General features: G+C 46.7%; 1 protein-coding gene and 1 pseudogene across 2 annotated transcripts in view; both read right to left on the bottom strand.

Moving 5' to 3' along the window:
- The window catches only part of GALNT18 (polypeptide N-acetylgalactosaminyltransferase 18), a 364,308-nt gene that overhangs the window by 55,797 nt on the left and 284,658 nt on the right, over positions 1-23,853 (bottom strand). For both annotated transcript variants that reach the window (XM_066365677.1, XM_066365674.1), the window contains exon 7: positions 4,679-4,864. In XM_066365677.1, coding sequence (XP_066221774.1) covers positions 4,679-4,864 — 186 coding nt within the window. The remainder of the gene's footprint in view (positions 1-4,678; positions 4,865-23,853) is intronic.
- LOC136389978 (small nucleolar RNA U13) lies at positions 442-560 on the bottom strand (annotated as a pseudogene).

Raw genomic sequence — 23,853 nt, 5'->3', positions numbered from 1 at the left:
ACATCAAGGGCAGCTGGGAGAACAGGAGCCCATACAGCATCTACACTTCCTCTCTCTTCTTTGTTTTTTCTTTCTTTTTTTTTTTTTATCGTCAGACGGGTACTATGCCAACGTGGTAACAAGTTGTTGTTGTTTTTTTAAATATTTATTTATTTATTTCAGAGACAGCGCAAGAATCGGAGAGAGGAATAGATAGGGACAGACAGACAGGAATGGAGAGAGATGAGAAGCATCAATCATCGGTTTTTTGTTGCGACACCTTAGTTGTTCATTGATTGCTTTCTCATATGTGCCTTGACCGTGGGCCTTCAGCAGACTGAGTAACCCCTTGCTGGAGTCAGCGACCTTGGATCCAAGCTGGTGAGCTTTTTGCTCACACCAGATGAGCCCGCGCTCAAGCTGGTGACCTCGGGGTCTCGAACCTGGGTCCTTCTGCATCCCAGTCCGACGCTCTATCCACTGCACCACCGCCTGGTCAGGCCGTAACAAGTTTTGAGAGAGGCACATGTCACACAAGAGCATGAACACCCAATCATCACACTTATGAACAGAAAAAGGATCACTTCTTTGTTTTTTCACTCATCTTTTCTGAGTGCCTAATCTCTGTTAGGTGCTGTCCTCAGCATGTGTATCCAAGTAGGAAGAAGTCACACTCTGCCAGAAAGGAGTGTCTGAAGATCCAGACAAGCAAACAAGACTCTGCACACAGCATGAAGCATAGAGGGAAGAGAGAGCGCTAAGGAGCAGCAGAGGAAGGGCCCCTAGTCCATCTCATGGTGTGGGGCAGCCGGAATGGTGGGAAAAGGGAAGTGAGCAGTCAAGGAGGGCTTCCTGGAGTAGCTGATGATGCTAAAGGTGAGTCTGAAAAGATGAGAGGATAAGCTAACTGAGTGTTACCCACCCCTGCTGCCCCAAACCAGCACCTGGAGAGCTTTTTACAGATTCTGGCACCACTACACATCTACCCCTCAGAATCCCTGAGAATAAGATCCAGAATCAGTGTGTTGTTGTTGTTTTTTTAAAAGCTCTGCAAGTGATGTAGTTGTTCTGCTGTTCTGCTTTTAGGAGCCATTGACCAAGGGAGGAAGAGATTCTATACATGATCAGCAGATTCATTTGTTAATAAGCATTAGCGAGGTTTTACTGAAATCCGACAATGTGCCCCACCTTGTACTAGGCATGGTGACACAAATATAAATAACACAATTTGTCCTCAGGGAGCCCATGGTTTAGTGCAGTTGTTCTCAGCCTGGGTGGGCATTAGAATCCCAACGAGTTTTTCAAAAAAGTATCCCTGGTCCCCTTCCAAACCAATAAAGTCATCATTTCTGGGGCTGTAACCCAAGTGATTCAAGTCCAGCCAGATGTGAGCGCCACTGGTCTATGAGAGGGACAGAGTGTCAGAGAATAGGACATTCTTGTGTGGGGTGGTGACGCAATGACAGAGACATCCGTGTAGAGAGAAGCGCTCTCCCCAGCTGGTGCTGGCTCTCCAGGGAAGAGGTCCTGGAATTGACTCTAAGAGGTGGACGGGAATTGGTAAGGGTGGGGGCTGGGGACGAGGTTTGGATAGGAAATTCCACGCAGAGAGGACAATACTGGCACAACATAGAGGCGAGAAACAGCATGAAATGGCTAGCAAGCTGTGGACAGTTCCCACAGTCCGGGCCATCTGCGGAGACTCCAGAACAGGGCTGGTGAATGGTTGCGGCTGGACAGGTGGCCAAAGGGGAAGGCTTAGATCTGTGTCAAACACTGGGAAATCATTTCAAAATTTTAAGTAGGGCAATAACATGGTCGCAGAGAGTTTTGTTTTGTTTTGTATTTTTCCGAAGCTGGAAACGGGGAGAGACAGTCAGACAGACTCCCGCATGCGCCTGACTGGGATCCACCCGGCACGCCCACCAGGGGGCGATGCTCTGCCCCTCTGGGGCGTCGCTCTGTCGTGACCAGAGCCACTCTAGCGCCTGGGGCAGAGGCCAAGGAGCCATCCCCAGCGCCCGGGCCATCTTTGCTCCAATGGAGCCTCGCTGCGGGAGGGGAAGAGAGAGACAGAGAGGAAGGAGAGGGGGAGGGGTGGAGAAGCAGATGGGCGCTTCTCCTGTGTGCCCTGGCCGGGAATCGAACCCAGGACTTCCGCACGCCAGGCCGACGCTCTACCACTGAGCCAACCGGCCAGGGCCTCGCAGAGAGTTTTTAAAAGATAAGTTGGGGTGGTGTGAAGAATAGCTCTGAGGGGGACAGGACTGGCGCCAGGGGACCTCGGTGGAGACTTCTGCAAGGTAAGGCACAGGCCTGAGCCCAGACACAAGAAGAGGCAGGAATGGAGAGAAGGCTTGGTGATGGGTTGGGAATGGGGCCTGAGGAAGAGGAGGATTAAAAGGAGATGCTCAGTTTCAAGCTCATATGTCTGGGCAGATGGTGGTATGAACTGAGACAAAGAATAAGAACAGGAGCAGATTGGAGGTGGGGGACATGTCCTCAGTTTTGGTCAGATTCCATCCAAAGCACCCGTGGGAACACCCAGGAGAAGCTGTCAGCTGTGAGTAGGAAGCTACAAGCAGAAGTCAGGGCTTGAGATAGCAACAGGAAGTTGTGAACAGACAGGTGGCTGCTGACCCGAGAGTAGATAAGATTACTCAGGGAGATAGTTCATGATGAGAGCAGTGGGCCGAGGATGGATCCCTGGGGACACGTGCATCCAGTGGAAGTAAGAGGAGCCCAAAAAGGGGTTAGGAGAAACTGGAGAGAGGTGAGGACATTCTGGGGTGTGGGCTCATGGTGCCGAGGGAGTAGAGAGTTACAGGGAAAAGGTGGCATCTCGTAGGTTACAGACTCCAAAGTGTCCATGATGACTGTCAAAAGCAGTGTTGATGGAGTTTTGATTGTGACTTGAGAAGTGAATGGGAAGTGAAAAAGTTTTGACCCTTTCCAGAAGTTTGATAAGAGCAATAAGAGGGAGTCTGGACATAGATGGGAGCAAGGGGTCAAGAGACAGATTTTTAGGAAGCACACTGACCCTCTTCCTTCTCCACCTACGGCTCTACCATGGACACTACCACATCTCATCCAGCTTTCTGGTTTTCACCACCATTGTTCTTCTCACTTGGTTTGAACTACTCCCCCATGGGGAGTCACTGACAGACACTGAGTTTCATCATTTTCCAATTATTTTTAACATACTCAGGTCTCATTGGACTGGCTATGCATTTCAAAGTCTGGCAGCTGCAACTGGGGGGGAAGTTTGCAGCTCTGGAGTATAGAGGGAAGGAGGCAGAGGTATGCATTGGACTCTGGTCCTTCAGCAGAGGATAGCAATCTACAATGCCTCACTGGTGAGCTCCTGGGAGTTTGCAAGTGTTCTTAGATTTTTCTATCAGACGACTCCCAGAGTGGGGCTCAGCATGCTGCCCAGAATACTGTGATCCAATCTGCAGCCACAGATGGGTCCAGAAGGCACCACTGTTTCCCTAGAAACACTCCCTCTGTCAGGATGCAATCCTGGGGAGGTTCATCAGGGTCAGCACACTCTGACTGGTACGCATTGGTTTCTCAATATTCCTCCCAACTGCTGAGATTCCACTGGTGGTGGGAGTGTGCAACCCAACTCAAGCCCTTCCCCTATGGTGGGGAGAGGGGATGTCTAATGGCTTGTGCCCATTGTCTAGCATACTTTCTTAATCACTCAGCCAGAGAAACATTAGGTGGGGGGAGAAGTTAGGAAACAGGGCCTTCATATGGAAGCTTTAAGCAAAGTTCAATCATTTCCTTACTAGGAAGAGAGAGCTGGAGCATTCTAAAGCACTCCCAAGGGGGAAGCCATAGCCTTGGGAGGAAAGAAGGAGGGCATGAGGTCAGCAGCTGTCTCACGTGGAATGCAGCATAAGCAATGATCCCCAAGCAGACAGGCTGCTAAGCAGACTGGGACGCCATGGCTGGCATCTGTTGGTTTCTTCCAACTCCGCCGTCCTAGGTCATTTCCATATGACACACCACAAGGCTGAACAAACTGACTAGAGAAACATTGCTTTCTCCCTTGTACTTCTGAAGTGTAGGTGATTAGAGGGCTAGAGGACAGTAGCAGGCAGTTACAGTATAGGGTTCTGTGAAGTTTAGAAGCAGCCTAAAAAATGTCCAGAATAGTTTACTTCTCTCCTAAAGGTCCTGTAAGAGTGTATCCCATCTCCATCCATGTGGCTCAAAAAATCCCAAATGCATAAGAACGTTCCATTTCTTTGGCCAAAGATGTGACGGAAAAGCTGGAATGCAATCTATAGGGAGATTAAGGTATATTTTATGAATTTTGGTAATGACTGATATATTTCTAAGTCAGGACCATGAACTACCTAATGTCAGAGAAGCCAAGGACCTGAGAACATATAGTAAACTTGGAGCTACCTGGTCAAATGTTCTCATTTAAAATGAGGACACTAAGGTCTGCAGAGAAGAAGTCCTATGTCAAACAGCTGACCAGGGATGGGGGTGGGGTAAATCATGGCTTAGTGCCTCATCAGCAGCACCCTTTCTTCAAAATGTAGTATGTTTTGGGGTTAAGAGTCCACTCTAGCATGGTAAACAAGACCCTCGTTGACCTACAGGAAGAAGGATTTAGTCCCATGTGTGTCTGTGTTTGTTCCCACCAAACCCCAAGAAATCCATCCCCACGGGGGCTCCTTACCTCTTGGGGTATGTTCCATGCCATGTAGACATGGCTTTTAAACTCATCCATCCAGACTTCAGCTACCCTGAGGGCGTTCCTGCGGACATGGGAGGTGAGGTCTTCTGTGTAGGGCTTGTGGGCTCGCTCAATGTGGGCAATCCGAGAGCAGGGCAGGACCTCCACGCTCCCGCCACACTGCCACACCTGCAGAAGGCACAGAGCCACTCATCAGTACCCAGACCTGACTCCGTGCCTCTGCACCAGGCCACCGGCGATCACTTACCTGCGCATGGATGAGTCCAGCTCCTTTTACCTTGTCTCTCCAGACTGCTGTCGGCAAAGGGAGAGAGCCGTGCCCTATTGACACTTCTACCCAAGGAGGTTATTGAGTCACTAATTTGTGTCTTGTTGCTGTGGACTTAGCTGCAATAAACTAATACGCCTCCTCTCTCCATCGCTTTGCACCTTCCAGAGAAGAGACTAGACATTTCGTGACCCAAGGTCTGAGTTACCCTTGCCCCGAAGGAGAAGTTGACAAATCCCCGGTAATGGTCTCTGCAGCAGTGCTGACCTGCGGGGACCATGTTATCTTTACAGGGACCGCAGGGGCCTGGGCAAGGATTGGTGATCCCCACAGGGAGAGGGCAGGCACCCTTCTCCTACTCCATCTTTCCTGGGCCCTGAGTTCTGACAGAACCCAAGAGAGAGGGAGCTGCAAAGACTTTGATAAATATGAGCTTGAACTGGATGCAATTTTATTTTGAAAAAATTTTTTTAATGACCTTGCATTCTGAGCATCGAGGGACAGTGTTTTGGAGCGGCTGCCGCGATCATTCCGCTCTGAACTTTCAATGTTCCGGAACATGCACATCCTTTTGTACCTTGAGGCTTTTGTCTATTTATAATTTTAGAATGCTCTCCCACTCCTTCTCCAGCTGCAAAAATATCCTCTCTTAGGACCCTGGCCACATGGCCCCTCTGCTGTGGGGTCTTTGCTCAGTTCCTGGGGCAGGGCCAGTGGCTTCCTCCTCTGGCCCACAAAGCTCTTGGTATCACAGCTCACCTGCTGAGAGGCCAGCCTTCTTCCCCGGCTCTGTGTTCCTAGAGGGCAGAACCCATAGCTTGTGGATTTCTCATTTCTAGCACTTAAGATAACGCCTGGCACATAGACGTACTTTGTAAGTACTTGTTGACTAAATAAAAGATTGATGCTTAATCAGTCATCAATAAATGGTTGATACTTAATAAATATGGGATGAATCTAAAATGCCTGGTCAGAGCTGATGAATGAGGCTTCTGAGGGAAAGCAATCAAGGTCTCTCGGTGGACAGCAGTGGACACTTGTCAGGTGTTGTCACCTGGATAATGTTTACACATACACAAGGACCCATCAACAACCAGATGTCTTCATCCAAGATAAGGTTAATTTCCCCATGTTAGTCAGGATGAGAATTCCTTCCTAACCAACACCAGTTGATCCCTACAGGCTGTTAGAGTTGTCAGGCAATTTATTGGCTTACCACTTTCTAAGCATGTCCTGCACTTGGCACATTATTTAGGGCCAATGAAAAGGAACTAAATAAACATTTCCACTGAGCATCCGCCATGCTCCGGGCCCTGGACTGTGCTTGTGGGGAGGCAGTATGGCCTGGTACTTATGAGTCAACTCTTTGGGATCAAATCCTGGCTGTTTCTTACCACCAATGTAACCTTGAATAAGTCACTGGATTTCATCGTGGTTCAGTTTCCTCATCTCAGCCAGGGATCATAAAAGTACCTATCTCATGAAACTGTTGAGAAGATTAAAGTTATTATATGCAATGTGCTTAGAAAAATGTCTGGCACATAATAAGCATTCCATCAATCTCTGCTATTACTATACGAATTATACAGCAGGCTCTTCAGGACACCCTGTGAGGTCATAGTTATTGTCTCTAATTCCAAGTGAGGAGACTGAGACTAATGGCTGTCCCTTGCCCAAGACCACACAACTGGTACTGAAGACAAAAGGATCTGTCTGACACCCACTGAAGCTAAAGAAAGACTCCATGTGGCCCTGGCCGGTTGGCTCAGCAGTAGAGCGTCGGCCCGGCATGCAGGAGTCCCGGGTTCGATTCCCAGCCAAGGAACACAGGAGAGGCACCCATTTGCTTCTCCACCCCTCCCCCTCTCCTTCCTCTCTGTCTCCCTCTTCCCCTCCTGCAGCGAGGCTCCATTGGAGCAAAGATGGCCCAGGCGCTGGGGATGACTCTGTGGCCTTTGCCTCAGGTGCTAGAATGGCTCTGGATGCAACAGAGCAATGCCCCAGAGGGGCAAAGCATCGCCCCCTGGTGGGCATGCTGGGTGGATCCGGTCGGGCGCATGCGGGAGTCTGTCTGACTGCCTCCCCGTTTCCAGTTTCGGAAAAATGAAAAAAAAAAGAAAGACTCCATGCTCCCTCAGGGTAACCTTAGGAGTGCGCACTACCGTGCACCTGAATTTCTGTGACCTATCCAACCTGGGACTTACGCTGATTTCCAATTCACTTTGCTTGGATTTTCAGTGGAAGCCTGTTAATACTCTGAATATGTTATTGACAACACATGGTGTCAGGGTAATTATTCTTTTTTGCAACTGGAACCAGAGGCTATTACTTGCCATATTTCAGCAACACAACACAAAACAGGTTTCATAACAAAGCTCTTCCGTTACAAGGCCTGTTTCTCAAAGAGTCAGTTCACCAGGTCACCTTAGAGTGCGTGATCCCGCTGGTTGTAATTGGAAAAGCGGCGGCAGCACTTCCCACCATGGCTTTAGTCACACAGTAAGAGGAGCCCAGGAACTCACCAGGGAGCTCCCGAATCCTCTCCTTTCCCCACCCTGCTGCCACCGCCCTTGTGCAGACCGAGTCAGGTCTCATCTGGACCCTGCAAGAGCCTCCAAACAATTGATTTCCTCTTGCCTTCCTCCTCCAGTCTCTTCTCCACACAGCAGCCAGAGCAGGCTTTTGAAGATGTGGACTGGATCTCCTGCACACGGCCTCCCCAGCACAGCCCCCGAGGCTCCTAAGGGCCTGGCCGCCCACCCCCCAGCCTCCTTCCTGCCTTTCCCCAGGCTCTGTGCTACAGCCGCGCTGAAATGCTCTCACTTCCCCCGGAGTGCCGGGGTTTTCTCCCACCTCTGGACCTCTACACATGCAATTGCCTGCCCCTGCCTCTGCTCCGCTTCCCCTGACTCACCCTCAGGGTGTCAGTCAGCGTCACATCACTGCACCCCCTTCAACCAGGTTAGCCTGTGGTGCTCTGTGGTCCTGCCCTGTCTATCCCGATCACAGCACTTTTGTACTTGCTGTTTAATTATCTTCCCCAGATCCCACTGCAGGCATGTGCTAAGTCAGGGGTCCCCAAACTACGGCCTGCGGGCCACATGCGGCCCCCTGAGGCCATTTATCTGGCCCCCGTTGTACTTCTGGAAGGAGCACCTCTTTCATTGGTGGTCAGTGAGAGGAGCGTAGTTCCCATTGAAATACTGGTCAGTTTGTTGATTTAAATTTACTTGTTCTTTATTTTAAATATTGTATTTGTTCCCGTTTTGTTTTTTTACTTTAAAATAAGATATGTGTAGTGTGCATAGGGATTTGCATAGCTTTTTTATAGTCCGGCCCTCCAACGGTCTGAGGGACAGTGAACTGGCCCCCTGTGTAAAAAGTTTGGGGACCTCTGTGCTAAGTGGTACCTAGGGCAGATCGCGGGTCTCCAGCAGAGGGGGCTGCCGGGTGGGAGAGGCCCAGTGCTTTAGCACAGCTTTGAAGCCAGCAGGAACTGGAGTCTGGTGTTCGCCTCCGCTACCTGCTGCCGTTACCACCTCTGGCAGGCTGCTTCCCTCAAGCCTCAGTTTCTCCCGGTGGCAGAGGGAGGTGACATGAGCATATCTTTAGCCTGTCCTGCCTCAGCGTGAGCACTGTATGGGGGCAGTCGAGGAGGTGGGGACAGGACATCTGGGTTGACTCTAGCCCTGACTGAGGGGCAGCTCTAGGCTACCTAACCTAAAGACATGTGACAGTGGTTTCTGCTCTGGGCTGTGGGCTCGGGAAGCTCCTGTCATAGTGCTGGGAACACCGTAAACCCCCAGTCTGCGCCCATTACTATTTCTTTATAATAAACATTATAACTGTCGCTATTTGGCTTCTCGGTATATCCACCTTCCGGGAGCAGAGGACTCGCCTGCCTGGCTGTCTTCCAGAGTGCTCCTCTTCCCCCCACCGCACGCCCCTCAGGAGGCTGGGAGCCCTTGTGAACCTAGGGGTCATCTCCACTCTCCTCTCTTCTGTGAAAAGAACCCCATTTGTGGAGAGGGTGACAAGCCTTTGGATTTTTGGCAGCTTCTGGGCATTTGTCCGCCACTTCTGGAGCCCGCCCAGTGACACTGAAGTAAACAAGAGAAAGCCTGTGCTCTCCCACCCCCAGGTGGCTCCTGCTGACCAATGGTTGACATAGAGAGATTCTCACAAGTCTCCCTCACGACAGCTGATCTCTGAGACCGTCTCATGGGCAGTAGACAAAGGATAGGACAGGAAATCATGGGCATTTGGACTTCATGGAGGATGATGTCAGGATACTTCCATGCAGGCTAGGGAGGGGCAGGGGATAGGACATGAGAGACAGGGAGTTGGGCCGGGAAACACATCCCAGCCGGTGTGCTATAGGAAGACCCAAGCCAGACGGAGGCTAGAGACATCAGGGACCGTGCCAGAGAAGCAATGTTACTGAGGGAGGGCAAATATGTAGGAAAGACCGATGGTTTAGCACTGCAAATTCTAGAGGGGGGCGCATGCCAAGAGGAGAGAGGGCAGGGGAGGTGGGTACCAGTGGGGGTGCTGAGAACTAAGACCAAGGGTCAGTGACCAAGAAGGCCAATGAAGTCACAAGAAACAGGAAGCAACTGCAGAAGTTAATTTTTACATAACGTGAATGTGACCTTGGCTCGTTATAACAAATGAAGCACATGCTAGTCTTCCAGGCACCAAGGACACCGACAGCATGTCAGCCCAGGGTTGGACCTCATGGTTTCCAGATGGGCACTGGTCAACACGCTTCTTGACCACACCAAATTCTTTCCTGTCCCTGTGCCTTTCCACCTGCTATTCCAACTGTCTCGAATAATCCTCCCTCCACTTATTACCCAGCTCAAATATTACCTCCTTTGACCTGCCCAGTCTAAATTAGATCTCCTCTGAATACTTTTAGTGCCCCATCCTTTTTATTGATACTTATTCACAATATTTCTATTTATGTATTTATTCTTTCAATGTTGTTCCCCTACCCTCCTGCTAGACTATAAGCTCCAGAAAGATAAGGATCACCTTGTATACACCGTCACAGGGCTGCGAATATATATTTAATAACTGTGATCTCAATGAGTGATTCCAGCCCTCCAAGAGCCCTGGGCTTTAACTATAGACAGACGGTTATTAGTTGCTCAGCAAGATCCCTTAATAAAGGCGATAAACATAAAATGTGGCCAGATTTTACTGAACACAGTGATCTTCAAACTCAAGTGGTTTTTCAGCAGTGTTCTGACATTTAAGTGCATGCTGCTGCAACCGGAAAGAGTTACTTTGGCTACAGAGCTTAAATTAACATCATAAAACCTGGGAAGGCATCAAATGAGCATGGGTAAGAGCAAGCGGCTTTTTCTCTCGCGGAAACTTGAACTCCCAAGAGAAGTCTTCAACCTTGCCAATCCCTGCTTTTGCCCACAGAGTAGCTGCTGGGCCTGCCCCTAGAAGTGACCAAGTACCTGAAGCAGATTATGAGTAACAGTTATGCAGTGAAATAAAACCCCACTCACCACCAGCCCTTCCCAGAGAGCCCTGCTGGTGAGATTGTTTCTGAAAAGGTTTGAAACACCCACCTGGGACCTACAAGAAAGCATGCAGGTCTTAGAAACCGGTGGAGAGGGTTTAAATCCTGCCTCTGTCGCACATTAGCCTTTGATTTGGAATGGTCCTTGGATGTCAGTTGCCTTTTTATTAAGAATGATAGCTTGGGTGGTTGAAAGGAGATGCTGTATGAAAAGCTCCCCCCAGCAAAGACACAAGTGGGTTCTTAGGGAAGATCAGTTTCCTTTCCCTTCCCAGGACTGGGAGCTGCTGGTACAAGGTCAGGCTCATCAGACTGAGTTTATGTTTGACACGTATATAAATACGCTTTTCCCCCTCCCAAGCCTCCGTGTCTCCCAGCCAAATGGAGGAGCTGAACTCAATAATGTCTTAGATCCCTCTACTTCCTGCATTGTGTGACTGAGTTTTCTAGCCAGTACCTCCAAAGATGCCCAACTGGTTGAGTTGTAAATTGGGAGTTGTAAAATAGGGAGTCATTGAAGGCAAGGCAACAGAATGCATTGTGACAATCTCTCCTACTCAGAGATTTGAGATCACTCTGCAGTCTGTGCCAGGAATAGCAAATAACACTCCTCTGTTAAACCCACTCACTTGTTAACGTCCTTCTGAAGCACGCTGTTGAGAAGGATCCTGAGACTCTCTCTGGGCTCAGTGGAAAAGCACACCATAGTTTATTAGTAATATCTACTGTGGGTAAGGGATCGGGAGCGGTGGCACCTCGGCTTTGTACTTCAGAGCCATGGTCCACAGCCCAAGATCACAAATCCTTTCCAGCTTTTATCTCCTTGTGACTTTCAGTGAGCTCTTTGCTCTGGGTGAAATTTCCCACTGTTCCCTTAGCCCAATAATCCTCTTCTCTGCTCCCCATCCAACCAAAGCCAATCTAGCCCAATCCAGACTCCTGAAACACATGATTTGTATCATTCAAGAGGTCCTTATTTCTTGGCTTGTGTTCTTACGTTTTTATGTGGAGCTGTCTTACCTAACTTGACTGTGAAATGCTGAGACAAGAGTAGAAAGCCAAACCAGGCAGGTTGTGAGGATAAAGAGGGGGAGGATGGGGGCTGAGGATGAGGCCTGAGCTGGCAGCGGACCAGAGTCATTCACAGAGTGGTCTGAGGGTCACACATGCAGGCAAAGACATCGAGCAGGGTGAGGCAGGACACTCCTTTAATATGCCCCACAGGCACCTAGTCCTGGCCCTACACAGGAGTAAGAAGGTAAGAGACTGACCAGGTGGTGGCGCAGTGGATAGAGCATAGTATTGGGACACAGAGGACCCAGGTTCAAAACCCCAAGGTTGCCAGCTTGAGTGCAGGCTCATCTGGTTTGAGCAAGGCTCACCAGCTTGAGTCCAAGGTCACTGGCTTGAGCCCCAGGTCACTGGCTTGAGCAAAGAGTCACTTGGTCTCCTGTATCCCCCGGTCAAGGCATATATGAGAAAGCAATCAATGAACAACGAAGGCACTGCAACAAAAAATTGATGCTTCTTATCTCTCTCCCTTCCTGTCTGTCTGTCCCTATCTGTCCCTCTCTCTGTCTCTTTCTGTCTCTGTCATATAAAAAGAGAAGAGTTAGAAGAAGAAGAAGAAGAAGAAGAAGAAGAAGAAGAAGAAGAAGAAGAAGAAGAAGAAGAAGAAGAAGAAGGGGAGGGGAGGAGGAGGAGGAGGAGGAGGAGGAGGAAGAAAGAAGAAGAAGAAGAAGGAGGAGGAGGAGGAGGAGGAGGAGGAGGAGGAGGTAAGAGAGGTCAAGGCTAAGACCAAATCCAGGGGCCATCACCAAGCCAGGGTCAAGAGTGGGAGGTGGTGGAGGAGCTGGGATGGGGAGGATGTGAAACCCAGAATCACCCTCCTTCCAAAATGCATCTCATCTCCACCTGGCAACCATCAGTCTCCAGAGAAAGATCACATTCCTTCACACAATCCACGAGATCCCTGAGATCTGGGCCCTCCTGTTCGCTGCAGCTTCATCTTTTACCCTCTGCAGTCTAGTCTAGCCGACTTCTCTTAGTCCCTAAGGCAGACCAGGCTCTTGGCTTTCTCCCACCCCCTCCACGCCATTCCCTTTGCTGGAGTTTTCTCCACATCCTCCCTTGACCACCTGCATTTATTTGCCCGGCTAAGTCCTACCTCCTTCCTGGGCTGCCCTAAATTTGGTTAAATGACTCTGCTATGCAGTCCCATAGCACCCGTACTTCCCCTTGCACAGCACTTATGATCGCTGTATGTGTGCATAAAACCCATACATACGTACGTACAGTGTAAAGACACATAATACGAGGGACAAATGTTTCCTTAGCACCTGCTTAAGAAATGGTACATTGGCAAGAACTTAGAAATCTCCGCGTGCTCTTTCTTACCCCTAGAGGTATCCATTCTCCTGAATTTTGTTAATAATTTCCTTGCCATCAACCTAAACTGCCTGTTTAGTTGTAGTTTTTGCTGTTTTTGAATGCTATACAAATGGAAGCATATTGTCTGCATTCTGCAAGTTGCTTCTCGCTTCATTTATTTTCATCACCATTGTGCTCCATTGTATAAATACATGGCAGTTTATTTAGGCATTCTCCCGGTGGTTGGCAGTCTGGTTGTTTCCAGTCCTATGAATAGTGCTCTTTGGAACAATCTTACATGAGTCTCCTGGTGCCCACGAGCAGGAGCCTTTCAGTATGTCCACACTACAGCGGAATGTCGGGGGCACACGTTATTCACAAAGTCAACCTGTTTAGAGAAAGTGAGACTCATCCAGAGGCAGTTCCCGAGTTCCGCCCCCACCAGCCCAGACGAGCACTCACGCTGTTTCACAATCTCGCTAACATTTGGCATTGTCCAACGTTTTAATTTTTGCCAATCCAATGGATATAAAATTCATTCTTACTGTAGTTTTAATTTGCAAATCTCTGATTACTAGTGAGATGGATTTTTCTTTTTCCTGTATATGGGCCCACAGTACCAGACTGTGAGGGAAGGCTATGGCCACCCTGCTCTCACTGAGGGATCTGCAGTGTCTCAGCAGGGCCTGGCACATGACAGACTCTTACTGCATGAATGATGGACAGAGAGCTGGGCCGTAGTTACGAATTATCCCCACACTACATTACTTGGTGCTCTCCCAGGTTTCCAAGGGTAAATATTTTGTTATTTTAAAGTATAAAGAAACATTTTAAAAGTCTAACAAAGCTTATTCTTCCATCAGACCTCACTGAAAAACTCTCCCTGGGGATACAGTTTCCCAAGCCATCCTCTTACAATAAACACTGCCAAAGAGACTTCTGGACAGAGTTGCTGCTTGGGGAAAAACTCATGCTTTTTCTTGGAAGGTGTCCCTGAAGGGGTCTGATTTGGGGTCAGCTCTAAGAAGCATTTGAAGCAGTTTTCCCATTTGCAAGAGATTCTTCCTAAGTATCAGAAGGCAGCAGGAGTCATAAGGCAGAATTCCAAGGAAAGACCAGCTGGGCTGGAATGTCTAGAAGCCTTTCATGAAGAAAATGTTAAGAGGCCATTTTGCAGGAACTGGAGATTTGTTGAAATAGCTGCTTACTTATAGGACACCCAGGGGCAGCAATGGCGCCCAGCGTGGCACACGAGCCCATCACACACAGAAGACCCAGCTTGTCCTCAGACCCTAATGCTCTGACTGTAAAGACTGCAGCCTTGGGAGTTCATTTTCTCACGGAAGACTTCCCAAGGCTCTCTCGGCAAACATGGTCATTGAGATTAGAAGCCATTCTCTAATGGTTCCAGCCAAGAGACTTTATTTATGATTATCTCAAATATCAGCCAACAGGCCTTATTAATACTGTCCAAATTCCAGCTAGGATGGACTCAGAATAAAAATAAAGAAAAGGAAGAGCTCAGGCCGGGCTATACTGGGGTTAGGGAAGCAGAGACAGGAGTAGGGTGGGCTTCAAGGTTGTGGCAGACTCCCATTGCTAGTTAATACCCGTGTGCTTCTCAGTACCTCTCAGACTTCCTTACAGTAGGGAGGGGCCACGTGAGCATCTCAACCAATCGAATGAGAAAGGAAATGACAGCTCTCTCTTCCTGGCCAAGGTGGGTAAGTATCCAGTGTGGAAAGCCTGTCAGCACTTCTACCCCTTTCCATCCCAATCTACGTATGTTTAAGCCAAAATGACCTTGTAGTTCCAAGATGGAAAGAACCCACAAGAGAAGCAACCTGAGTCCCTCAGTCACCACGTGGAGAATCGCTGCTGAGGAGAACCACCCACCCTTCAGGGGACTGTGATGTGAGCAGGAAGTAAACTTGTCTTAGGTTAAGTCTCTGGGATTTAGGGGCTGCTATTGTAGCTTGTGATAATTGCCCTCATTAATTCAATCTACCAGTGTGTAAAGAGCTAAGGAGACTAGAGAGGCTTGGGGTTGGGCCAAGGAGCACTGATAACCAGAGGTTCAGTCTATTGGGTGAGACTTTGTAGCAGACGGTTCAGGCCTGGGGAGAGATTGATTGTCCAGAAAGTGACAGCTCCCCAAATCCATAGGATGAGTCAATTGAGAGCAGGACCTCACTAGAGGATAAAGATTTAGCCTGCTATCAGAGAGTAGATGTATTCTCAGGGGATGAGAGAAGATGCTGCTAGGGGTACAGAGGGTGTTAGGACCCTAGTAAAACAGGCTGCAGGTTAGGGTCTGGTTCAAGTTCAGAACTAGGGCAGAGGGCAGAAAGCCCAAGGAAAAGTCAGCAGGTGGAAGAAAAAAAGGCCAGGACCTGAAGGTCAGGCACGGCGCAAGGTCTGTCAGACAACCACAGCTAGCAGCCCTGTGGCAGCTCCATTAATCCCAGAACGAGTATGGGAGGCTGAGAAGGCTGGCTAGTAGCAGTCCAGGCATTTCTATAGAACAAAAACTACAGAAGCTCCAAGTTCAGAGGCAAAAGTATTGCCCAAATTCCAAACAGGGTCCCACTGACACATGTGCTGTCTATTCTAATTGTGTTTTTGTTTTGAACTAAGATCTCTGGCCCATTACCATCACTGGTGCTACCAGAGAATGCTAATGAGCTTGAATGTCAAGGGACTTGGAGAGCAATTTTCTGAAATCCAAATAAAACCATTCCCATCCCTAGTCTGAGAGTCATTTTTATCAGATAACTTGGCCCCTTTGTTTCCTTGGGAGCGTTCAGAGCCCTCTCTGGTGAGTTAAGTCCCTTTGAATTGCTGTGAGCGCCTTTTCTTTGTGGATATGTTCAGAAAAGCTCGCTCTATCCAGCTGCTATTCACAGCTGATCCCCTGGACTATGTTTAATCTATACTTATTTATATGAAGATGAACCACTTAATCATTTAAAGTGTTTACCTTATTATGTCTTTAATCAGTGGCTGTTTCTTTACTTTCTCAGAAGTTTAATCTAATCAGAAACAAATCCCACACATATGAATGGCTCATTAGCATGTCCCAATCAAATTCCAATTGACTGCCTATATCAGATGTCCCCTCAAAACAGTGACACTGACCCATGACAAGTCAAGAGAGTCCTTTTTAAAATGCAGGGCAACCAGGAATCACTAGAGGAAAGAATATACTGTCACCCCAGCATAGTGGGGGCCAGCTCATAGGTGATAGTTGACTCATGTGTCACTGAGACAGCAGAGGTGGGGAATTTCAGCAGTTTGGCAGACCCTGGTACAGACATTAGAAAAAGGTATATGTCCGGCCCATGCATTACCCCCACATTCGGCTCCATGGGACCCTCGAGGTTAACCTTTAGATAATAAAAATGAATTGGAGATGCTGAACAGTCTCTCATTCTGAAATGGCATTGGGTCTAAGAAGCTTTCCTCTTACTCCGTTGGAATTCAGATAAAGAAAGTGGAGGTGCTAGGTCTTCACTTAAAGGGATTTGTCCTTTTCAAACACATCAAAATGAACGGTCAGCTTGGGTATCATCTCTGAATGGAACCTATAGAAAACTGACATTAAAGATGGGCTTTACAAAAGAGGTCAACATGGCAGTATAGTAGAAGAGTAGAGGAACTCACAGATCACCTCCCGTCATTTCTTGGGTGAGCAAACTGAAATTCAAGGTCACATAATAATTTAGGAGCAGAGTAGGAAATGTATCTAAGACCTTTGCTCCTTGGAAGACAGGAGGTCACTGTGGTTCAGAGCACAGGCTCTGGGGTTAAACAGTCTTGATAATCAAAGCCTGCATTTCCTGGGATGGTGACTTTAAGCAATTCATCGCACCTTCTAAAATCCAGTTTCCTTGTCTGCGAAATGAAGACAAAAATGATACATTGCAAAAATAGTTGTTTTGAGAATTCGATGAAGTAATGCATGCAGAGGGTTTATATCAACAGCCAGCACAAGTTTAAAGCCCACAAAGTATTAGGTATAATTATTATCATGGTAAGGTTCCACTGATGGTAAGATTCACCATTGCTTTCTTAAGAGCTTTTCAGGCAGTAGGAAACACCGCATTCCTCTGAGCTTGAGGCGCGTGTATCTAACCACCTGTGTCGCCATCCCTTGCGTGTCTCTCAAGCACCATAAGCTTACTTTGTCCACAACGTTCTTTGTTGTCTTCCCTGCCTCCCCATCTGTCCTTTACTCTCTCCCTCATCAACCAAGCCTGAAACCTACATAAATAATTATGTAATTGACCCATAATTATGTCATCTTCCTCTCCACTACATCCAATTATATCAGCAAATGCAGTCAGTTCTACCTCCTAAATATACCTTAAATTTAATCACATCTCTCATTCTGCCCAACCAACATCCTGGACTAGCTGCCATTATCTTTGTGTGGACAAATCTATCAAAGCCTCCTAACAAGTCTCTTTGCTTCAACCCTTGTTGACCACCAATCCATCTTCTAGAATTATAAATCAGATCATGTCCTTTCTCGGCTTTAATTCAATTCAACAATTATTTATTGAGCACATAATATGTGCCAGGCATTATTGTATGAGATGGGAATTTTGTTACAGAACAAAACATATAAAGTCCCCAACTTTTTGGAACTTAAATTCTATGTTTTCCATTGTAGCACTTGCTATGGACTAAACTGTGTCCCTTCCAGTTCGTATGTTGAAGTTCTAACCCGCATGTGACTGTATTGAAGATAGAACCTTTAAGAAGGTGAATAAGGTTAAAAGTTATAAGGGTGAAGCCCTGATCAGACAGAACTGGCATCCTTATAAGAAAAGGAAGAGACACTAGAGCTCTCTCTATCTGCCATTTAAAGACACAGCAAGAAGGTGGTAGTCTGAAAGTCTGGAAGAAGGCTCTTATCAAAACCCAACCACGCTGGCATCTTGATCTCAGACTTCCAGCTTCCAGAATAATGAGAAAACAAATTCCTATTGTTTCAGCCACCCAGTCTCTGGTATGCTGTTTTGGTAGGCCCAGTTAACTAATACAACACTAATGGCAATTGTTACTATACATCTATTTTTTCTTTTGTTCCTTTGTATCAGCTGTCTGGTCTCTTATACCATTAGCTCCTCCAGAGGAAAGGGGTTTTGTTTACCTTTACATCACTGTATGCCCCATGTTAAACACTGTATACTCAATGTCACATATGGTAGGCCCCTAACAAGTAATGTCAAGTGAATGAACTGCATCAAATGTACACATAAAATTATAAGTTGCGTGATCTGATGTCCTGATTTGCCCATGACAATACTGGTTGGTACGTGCTGTTCCAGTGTAATTATTAATAGTACCCCTTTCATTTTCAAGAGAGTTTTGGTTTGGATAATATATTGTAATATTTATATATTTATTATTTATTTATATTTGCCAAATTTGTAAGGCAAACCTGATTTCAGAAACATTAAAATCCAAAATAAGTACCTGTCTTGAATTCACAGTATTACTGTTTTCTCTCTCTTATTCCACGATTTCTTTATGTGATTACAATTCCTATGCAGTAAAAACTGAGCAAGTCTTCCAGACCCTCACTCCCTGGTGAGCAGGATCTGAAGCAGGCGTAAAGAACAAAGTCCAGGATGGCACACTCCGCTCCACCACCGCTGGGGGCTGCACCACGGAAGAAAAGGGGCTGGGGACCGGTGCCTCGGACCGGCTGAAACTAGACAGGCAGCACAGACATAGAGAGAGAGGGGACCGAAAGGAGTCAATGTTGTTCCCTGGGGCAGTTCACCAGGGGTTAACTCTTTATTTTCAAGACTAACTTTATAGTCAGGTAAGCCTTGCTTGATAGAACAATGAGTGTGTAGGGGGTAATGTCTGTAAATTGTCACTGACAAGCACTGGGTAAATTTCCTCACAGGGATCCTCCCCCTTGCGTGGCTTTACAATGTAAAGAGCATTTGTAATGGGAATAAATGTCTCTGTGTTTCCCTTCTGCAATTTTATATATTTAACTATTAGGTCTTGTCAAAAAAAAACCAACGTCTGAATGGTGATGATGAGGATGAAGATGATGATGATAAAAAGGAGTAGTAGGAAGAGGAGGGGAAAGGAAGGGAAGGAAGAGGAGCTGGTCCCGTTTCTATCAGTCATTCTGAACAACTAATTCTAGCCTTGCCCGCGGTCCTTCCCTGGAAAATTAGAACCACAGTGTAATGATAGCAAAAAGCTACCTTTCAGGACATGATACAAAACAGCAGGCAGATTCAACTAAAGAAAAATAAAACACAAAAAAGAAAAGGAGAAAGGGGGAATGACTCTCCAGAACTTGAACATCCATTGCTGGCTCCCAGGTTTATTATTATTATTACTTGCTTTTAGCTTCCCCACATCAGGAAATTAAATATAGATACATTACTATTAGCTGATTTATACTGTATAATCAAATTTTATTAATTGTTCCAATAATGGCCTTTCTAGCCATTTCCCCCCTTGGTCCCAACTTCTTTAAGAGAATAAAAATTTCCTCCAGCTTGACTCTCAAAACTCTTTAATAACTGTTACCTCCTCCATGAGTTTATTAATGTTATTTCTCTATGGCTCCCTCACTGAACACGGTTTAGAAACATAACCGCGCAGCCCCTTCCAGAGTAAACTTGCCCCTGGGCGCTCTCCCCATTCTACTCCCCACTGCTTCTCGGAGTTGCTTCATTTTGTACTTTTTTCACTGCTTCGTTCTTTAGGGATGAATTTTGCATTTATCTTTACTAATCACAAAACTTAACCTGACCTGTGGTGGCGCAGTGGATAAAGCATCAACCTGGAATGCTGAGGTCACTGGTTCAAAACCCTGGCCTTGCCTGGTCAAGGCACATATGGGAGTTGATGCTTCCTGATCCTCCCCCTTCTCTCTCTCTCTCTCTCTCTCTCTCTCTCTCTCTCTCTCTCTCTCTCTCTCACACACACACACACACACACACACACACACATACACACACACACACATCTCTAAAATAAATAAAAGTTAAAAAAAAAAACTTTTACAACGTCCTGTTAAGCTGCATCTGTTTGGTGGCCAGTTTGTAACTGTGATGAGCTCATGGCTGGTGCGTTAGAGGTAACATGCTATGGCAGAGACAACTTCCTCTCAACTTTTCAGGTGCCTCTGGCTGTGGGCACAACAGAACAATTGGCTCCTGGGCTTGGGGCACCAACCTTCCCTCATACATGAGATCACAAGCAGGAGAGAGCCCCAAATCTAGCGGTTTAGGCCTCACAGACCCTAGGTTGCTCAGACCTCAGGGCCCTGGGAATTTCAGGCGCCATGGTCCCAGAGGCCACATCTAGCAGCACACATCCCAGTAGAGCAGGGCTAGCTATTGCTGGCCACCTAGAAGCAAACTAAAAATTCAACCACTCTAGGCCTGACCAGGCGGTGGTGCAGTGGATAGAGCATCGGACTGGGACGCGGAAGGACCCAGGTTCGAGACCCCGAGGTCGCCAGCTTGAGCGCAGGCCCATCTGGTTTGAGCAAAAGCTCACTAGCTTGGACCCAAGGTTGCTGGCTTGAGCAAGGGGTTACTCGGTCTGCTGAAGGCCCGCGGTCAAGGCACATATGAGAAAGCAATCAATGAACAACTAAGGTGTCGCAATGCGCAACGAAAAACTAATGATTGATGCTTCTCATCTCTCCGTTCCTGTCTGTTCCTGTCTATCCTTCTCTCTGACTCTCTCTCTGTCTCTGTAAAAAAAAAAAAAAATTCAACCACTCTCTCAAGGTTAAGTCCATACTTTCCCACAGCCCTGGCACGTGACCTCTAAGCAGGCACTGGGTCACCAGTTCTCAGTGGCTCCTTCCCCCTCCATTCATGATTAAATAAAATCTCTAAGCTCTCTGCCTCCTTTCAAACCCTAGCCACTCCCTCCCTAGCCCTTTGAATCTGTCTTATATCACAACCCTTTGCCTCCACCTGTCCCTTCAAAGGTGTAGGCCCTTTCTCCATTCACATTCTCACAGTACAGGGTGGTGATTTAGAGTCTTTGGCATCAGACAGAACTGTGTTCAAATCGAATCTCCACCCTCTTTCTCTGTGAGGCTTGGATAAGTGGCCCCATCTCTCTAAGCCTCTGTGTCTATAAAATGAGGAGAATAATATTCTAGCCTCTCATGGGTCTCTGGAAGAGTAAATGACATACAACATAAAACTTGCTAGAATGTAAGCTCTCTGAGGGAAAAACCTACACTCTCCTGTTCATCACTGTGTATCCAGTGTTCAGTAGTGCCCAGTATTAAATAAATAAATTCACTAAGCACAAAACGTTTGCTAAGGTAGCTGTTATCATTACTATTCATCTTAGCTGGATTATTGCATCCCTGGATTATTGCTGCCTTCCCCCATTTGTGATTCTCTACCAATTCCAGCCAATTCTTCTCCATATCTATGGGCACCACTCTGCCCCCCCCCACTTCCATTTCCTATGCCCACATTCGATTCTAAAAGTTCAAACTTTCATCATACTGGGCTCCTCCATCCTCTGACCTTTGATGAGCCCACAGAGGGCACCTGTTCCCTTGTCTCCTCTCTGAGTCTCCTCTTTACCTTTAGCTATGTATCTCTGACTCCTTATTGAAGTCATGATCTGGTTACATTTCTCTCTATTCTAATGCCAAGTTCATAACACAAGCAGCATAATAAGTGGTTCACTGTATGAATGGATAGATGAATAATGCAAACTTTTGGTTATTTTCGTTGCTATTTCTAATATCAAACTTACTCTATTTCCCCCTGCCCTCAAACCAATTCTCTATCCCAAACTCCCCTTTCTTAGCCAATAGCACCCTCAAATCTCCCAGCATCTGGGCTTGAAATCTCAATGCTGTCTTTGTCAAACCTTTAATACCTCATTTATGAGGACCAGAAAAGGTTAGATCTTGACCCCCCCAGTGATCACTGAAACCATTATTAACATCCAACACAGTGCTAAGAGAACATGTGGCTGATGCCTTAGATAAAGCTTTGAGTCACTGGGAAAATTTCCTTAGGAAGCACAGAAGCCTACAAACCTGAAAGCTGTGTTTAGTGTATTTTGAAATCCTTGGCCTCAGAAGACCGCATCGATAAACACTTATTCTATCGTGCAGCTGTCAGCTCTCAGCAGGCTTGACACCGGGACAGCGACTGAAGGACAATGCCAAAGCAGATTCCAATTCGTGACAAAATTCATGACATGACAGTGACAGGACTTGCTGTTTTCACCCACACAACAGATACACGCACACGTACGTGCCCATGCACACAGAGATGTGTTATTCCAAGCTCTCAGGTTATTCGGAACTCTAGCTCCAGCTGGCTTAGACTAACCCAATCGTTTAGAAGCCACCAGACTCCAAAAGTCCAATTTAAGGTGTTTAATTTTCTCTGTCTCCAGGGAAAAGGAGGGAAGAGAATGTGCTTACGGCCTTTCTGTGAGACGTTGCATCTGATGGTTTCCTGATACCATCTCAGCTGAGCAGGAATGCCAGTGCCCACACCCCTTCTCTTCCTTCTCAAGTCTCCCCAACTGTGCTGGCAGACACCAGAGGGTTTACCTGGAACTGTGGTAGCCAGTGTTTTTAATTGCTTTCCTTGTGGCTGGGTAAGAACAGCCATGATGTTAACAGTGAGCTGGGATTACTGAGACCTCCAAGTCCAAGGCCTCGGGGGAGAACCACAATGTCCTTTGTGTGTTTCAGTTACCAGCAGGCTAGATAAGCACATATGAACCTATCTAGACCTCTTTTACTGGTAATTTTAGCAAAGTCTCTAGCTCTTGAACCCGAGATCTATTTCGTAAAAAGCCTCAAATACTATAATAGCAATACTTGTTCTAGGGAGTTGGTACAGACTCTTCTCAGTTTTCTCCTCTTCTGTGTCTGCGACGCCCTGAACCAGATTTCCGACTTCGTCTGTTTCTGGCTCCCATCTTTTAGCGGCGCCTCTGTCTGCCCCCTTTCTGACTCTGGACTCTGACGTTCAGCTCGGCTCTTGTCTCTGTGACTCCGACCAGTTTTGAAGTCTCCTGCGACCTCAGGCGAAGACGTTGCATGGTGTTATCTAATCCAGGCCCCAGCCCCCATGAGGGATTTAGGCTGAATCGTCAAACACTGAAACAGAATTGTGACCATCTTCCAAATCAATGATGGCCCAAGTTAGTCCCTGAAATTGAACTGTATGCCATGGATGATTTTAAACCCTGAAAGCAAAGGTAGATAAGAGATATGACACAGTGACAAGGCATGAGCCTTGAGACCAGTCAAACTGGTTCTAATCCTGAGTGATCTTGGTGGAGGCATTTAATCCTGAAACCTCCACGTTCCTAACTTACAAAATGGACATAACAACATGGACCTCACAGGGCTATTATAAAAATTAATGAGACAATATATATAAGGTAATGGGCCAATTGCACACAATAACTGGAAGTTTCCAATTATTATAATCATTATCATCATCATTTTCCAGACTATGGCCTAATACTGCTAACAACTGTAGCACATGTATCTTCTTTATGAAAATAATAAATAACCTTTCTCTGTTGCCCAAGAGTTGTGTCACTGAACCTAATCTTAGATATTGCAGACTTAGAATAGAAAATCCAGAAATATATCCAAATATGCATGATGATTTAGTGTATGATAAAGGTAGTATTACAAACCAGTGAGGAAAAACTATTGTTTTAAATAGAAGATGTTAGGATAACTAGATGGTTGTAGAGAAAAATAAGACATGCCTTATACCATACATCAGGATTAATTCTAAATGAATCAGAGCTTAAAATGTTAAAATTATAATCATACAAGCATTAGAATAAAATATAAGTGAGTATCTCTACAACCTGATAGTGGGTAAGTTGAGTAAGATTTTTATGGCTAAATTCTGGAAGCAGGAAGGAAAAAGATCAATACATTTGTTTACATGAAAAAGAAAAAGCCTTTGT

The sequence above is a fragment of the Saccopteryx leptura genome, chromosome 1 (assembly GCF_036850995.1).
Source record: "Saccopteryx leptura isolate mSacLep1 chromosome 1, mSacLep1_pri_phased_curated, whole genome shotgun sequence".
Classification (NCBI taxonomy): domain Eukaryota; kingdom Metazoa; phylum Chordata; class Mammalia; order Chiroptera; family Emballonuridae; genus Saccopteryx; species Saccopteryx leptura.
Note: the sequence above shows the minus strand (reverse complement) of the source record. Positions and strands in the feature narration are given on the sequence as shown.